This window comes from Amphimedon queenslandica, unplaced genomic scaffold (genome assembly GCF_000090795.2).
Source record: "Amphimedon queenslandica unplaced genomic scaffold, v1.1 AMPQUscaffold_13181, whole genome shotgun sequence".
Classification (NCBI taxonomy): domain Eukaryota; kingdom Metazoa; phylum Porifera; class Demospongiae; order Haplosclerida; family Niphatidae; genus Amphimedon; species Amphimedon queenslandica.
Window position 1 is genome coordinate 18,130 of NW_003546583.1, and position 3,928 is coordinate 22,057.

At 34.4% G+C, this 3,928-nt stretch overlaps 1 protein-coding gene across 1 annotated transcript in view; it reads left to right on the forward strand.

Moving 5' to 3' along the window:
- The window catches only part of LOC109584668 (uncharacterized), a 16,690-nt gene that overhangs the window by 9,880 nt on the left and 2,882 nt on the right, over positions 1-3,928 (forward strand). The window contains exon 2 of the mRNA XM_020000484.1: positions 2,077-3,923. Within this exon, the coding sequence (XP_019856043.1) occupies positions 2,128-3,923 (1,796 nt within the window). The 5' untranslated portion in view covers positions 2,077-2,127. The remainder of the gene's footprint in view (positions 1-2,076; positions 3,924-3,928) is intronic.

A 3,928-nucleotide genomic window follows, 5' to 3' on the forward strand; every position in this document is an offset into this window, starting at 1 on the left:
GGAATCCTACTTCATCTTGTTTTTTTTTAATTTTTTATAATAATTGATTTTATGTCAAAATGCTTACATTTCTTCTTATCTTCTATACATGTTGTATTGGAGAAATAACAATTATGACTCACTTAGCAGTGCAGCGCTCTACCTAGCCCCCACTCACGTAAAGTGGGTGTGGCCACAGCAACAAAATGGCGGCTCGGAAGCACACTTGTTATTTTTTAATCTGTCTTTCTCTCTGATATCAATTATTAAACTATTGTCTTGGTCACACAATAGGAGTTAAAGGCTAGTTTACAATATAACCTTCATACCATCAATTTTTAATCAAAAACATGGCCGATTTGACCTTTTGACGCATGCTTTCTGTTAGAATAGAACCAGGTTCTATTCCTGCATCAATGTAAAATCAGGACTTGCATAATATTGTAAACCAGCCTTAAGTCATAGTGTGTAGCTCATAGTTCTTTTAAATCTGTACAAGATTGGCGAAAAATTAATATTGGCGATTGGCGGTTCTATGAAGAAATCGCCAATATAAAATCTGCCAATTTCTTTCCACAGGCAATTTTGCCAAATAAGATTACTCCCACCAATAAATCATCTTGTACGGTAATCTGATCTTTCCTTTGATATCTATCAACAATAATATCTGTCTTGCAATAGTTGGTGAGCTACCTTTATGTTTAATCCCAATCTGACTCATTGATGCATACTCCCATTTGTTTATATAGCACTTCCGGAATTGATACTAGCACATGAAAAGCAATGCATCATATTGATAACCCACCATAAGGGTCTCATTTACACTAAAACACAAGAAAACGCATATCAAATCCGAACAAAAGAAAAACGAATACCAAAACGGATACTTCTATAGACAAATGATTTTATTTCTTAAATTTTTTCTGAGGTCCAAATGCCATTAAGAAATAGGCGACCGGGCTTTTATTTAAGGAAATATGGTAATATGATAAGTATTACCCATACCATATGATAGCATTGATAGCTATTGTATACCATGATAGCTATTGATTTTGAAGCTTAATTATGTGTCTGGCATCATAAGGATATTTTTGGAATCCTAAATCCCAATTTGCATTGTTGCATTTGCTTATGCACCTGCTATGTTGTCTCACTTTGTTTCTTACATGTTTTAAGTGAACTTAAAACATTCCTCTTACCTTTCTTTATAAAACAGTTGGTGTGTCATTTATTTTATGTACTCTCAGTCAATTTATTTAAATTGAAATTAATTACCACACACACACACACATACGATGACAGCATTCCTTTGACATGGTCAGGTTTATATTTTTTATTATGGTCCTGTTTAGTATGATCATTGATATAACACACACACACACACACACCGCAGAAATTTTTGTGCATCTGTCTAACTTGAGAGTCCAACATTGCTTTGGTTTTTACGACCTGGGGTAAAGTCCGCAGGTCGTTCTTATAATTGGTTTTACCCATGTGCGATGTATATAATGTCAAAAAGAAGCATTAGAAGGTAGAAAGAACCTATCATACACCATGAAACTTGTTTCATAAAATTTAGTTTTATGAAACATCTTTTATACAGGAGTCAATGGAGCTTAAAACATTTTTCATAAAGTTGAAAAATTTCAACTTCATGAAACATGTTTTAGCTCCATTGACTCCTGTATAAAAGGTGTTTTATGGTGTATGGTGGCCTTTAATGAGAACCCAGCAATGCATGCAAGGTGGTAAAAGCAATATTAGAAATATTTGTACACTTACACACTTGTTTTTAATTTATCTATGTTAAACCGTATTTAATTAATTCTTGCTGAATTTATTTTCGTGAATTTTGAGCCACAAAATTTTTTTGCTATATACATAATACAGTAGTAGTTGCACCATAAAAGCAGAAAAAAATTATTGTCTATCTAAGCAGATCTTGCAAGATACTGTATTTTTGTTGACTGAATAATACTTGGAATAACATCAATATTATTGTTAGTCTTCACCCTTTCACACCCATTTAGTTTAAATTTTTTGTTCAAAATTTTGATTAAATTTTTTTTCTGCTTTATGGTATGTTGTTTATTTTAGACCAGAAGACATACAACTAATGCATACAAAAAGGCACTAGCTGAAGGAGCAATGGATGTTGCTTATTCACGTGTTCTCTTTCTGGGTACTGCTGGAGTGGGGAAGACAAGCTTTAAACGTTCCCTTATGAAGTTGCCATGGAAACCTAACACTACCAGTACTGTCGTATCAGATATTAGTCAAGTTCGTCCATTTACACACGAGTGGCACACACTCAAAGAAGATAAATGGAGAGCTGTATTGTACGAGGATGAAATTGAAGAATTGGCTGGTTTGATATTAGCTGTTTATAAGAAAGAACTTGAAGGCTCTGATGCTACTGCATATGCTCATGACGAAAGTTCCCAGTCTGTCCCCGAAACACATAGCAACATTATTCTTGAAGTTGAAAAAATTATATCTGATGCTTTGTCTTACATTAATGAAAATCCCACTTTGCCATTAAAGCCACAGCCATTTCTTAATTTTTGGGATTGTGGTGGTCAGCCGCCTTTTCTTGAAATTTTGCCAGTTTTTCTTACCTCTCGCACATTATTCTTTCTTATTTTTGATGCAGAGAAAGATTTAAAGTTAAACTGGAAATCAGTTATTAATATTGAAGGTGAGAGTTTTGACCAAGAGGAAGTTCAAATGACGACACTTGATTACATGCTCAATTGGATGGCTAACATTCATGGTCACTTAATGTCATATGAAGAAGAAGGAGGTTTTTGTGAGTTTCCACGAATGTATTGTATTGGCACTCATGGTGATCGTGTAAAGGACAGAAAATCTGAAATAAAAAAGGAACTAGAACAGCATTATCAGGGTAAAGATTATAGAGCTTTAATTGAAGATACAGTAATTGTTGATAATACCACTTCTGGGCAAAGTGAAGCTGAAGACCCAACTCTTCAAGCTTTAAGAGATGCTGTCATTAGCTTCACAGAAAAAATACTCATTTTAAAAACACCTCTTAGTTGGATTCTGTTTCGAAAAGTCATTCAAGTTCTGAGCAAGAAGTATAATGTCATTAGTTTAGAAAATGCTTGTATCATTGGAGCTGCTAGTAATATTCCACCTCAAGATGTACCTGATGTCCTCATGTTTTATCATGAACTGGGTGTGTTGCTGTTTTACCCTCAAATTGATGGTATGAAGGATATGATAATTATCAATCCAAGTTATATTGTAGATGCCCTTGGAAAAATTTTTCCATTAAATGTCAACCCTGACCGAGGCAGGCACTGCAAAGAATGGAAGCTGTTTCATGAGTGTGGGATCCTTGTTCAACCACTTTATGTAGAGCTATGGAAAGAATATAAAGATGCATCATCAGAAATTTTTCTTAAAGTACTTGTTCATTTTCGCATTGCTGTTGAAGTTGAGACAGATAAATATCCTCCTCCTTCCAAGCAATATTTCATGCCTCTTGTTCTCAAATCAACAAAAGTTAACAGCAGCTCAATGACTTTACCTTCAGATTCTATTCAAGCGGCACCACTTCATATTACCTTCAATAGTGGATATATACCTCCTGGTTTCTTCACTCGTTTTGTGGTTGTACTCACAAACAAAATGGAACTTTGTTTTGAAAAAGATATTGGCATCTACAGAAACCGTGTCACATTCCGTTATCAAGATCCCGACAGCACCACTATTGAGCATGTAATAGTCACTGATTGTACTGATGTCATTCAGATTGATGTACAGCATCATCATCTCGATCAAGAAGTAGTTTCCTTCACAAAAATTTGTCCAAATATTCGAGTTCTTTTAGAAGATGCAGCAAAAGAAGTTGAAGAAATTTTAAAGAAGTGTGCCAGTGGACAGACTGTTGATAACAAGTCAACTAGTTATATATTTATGCACA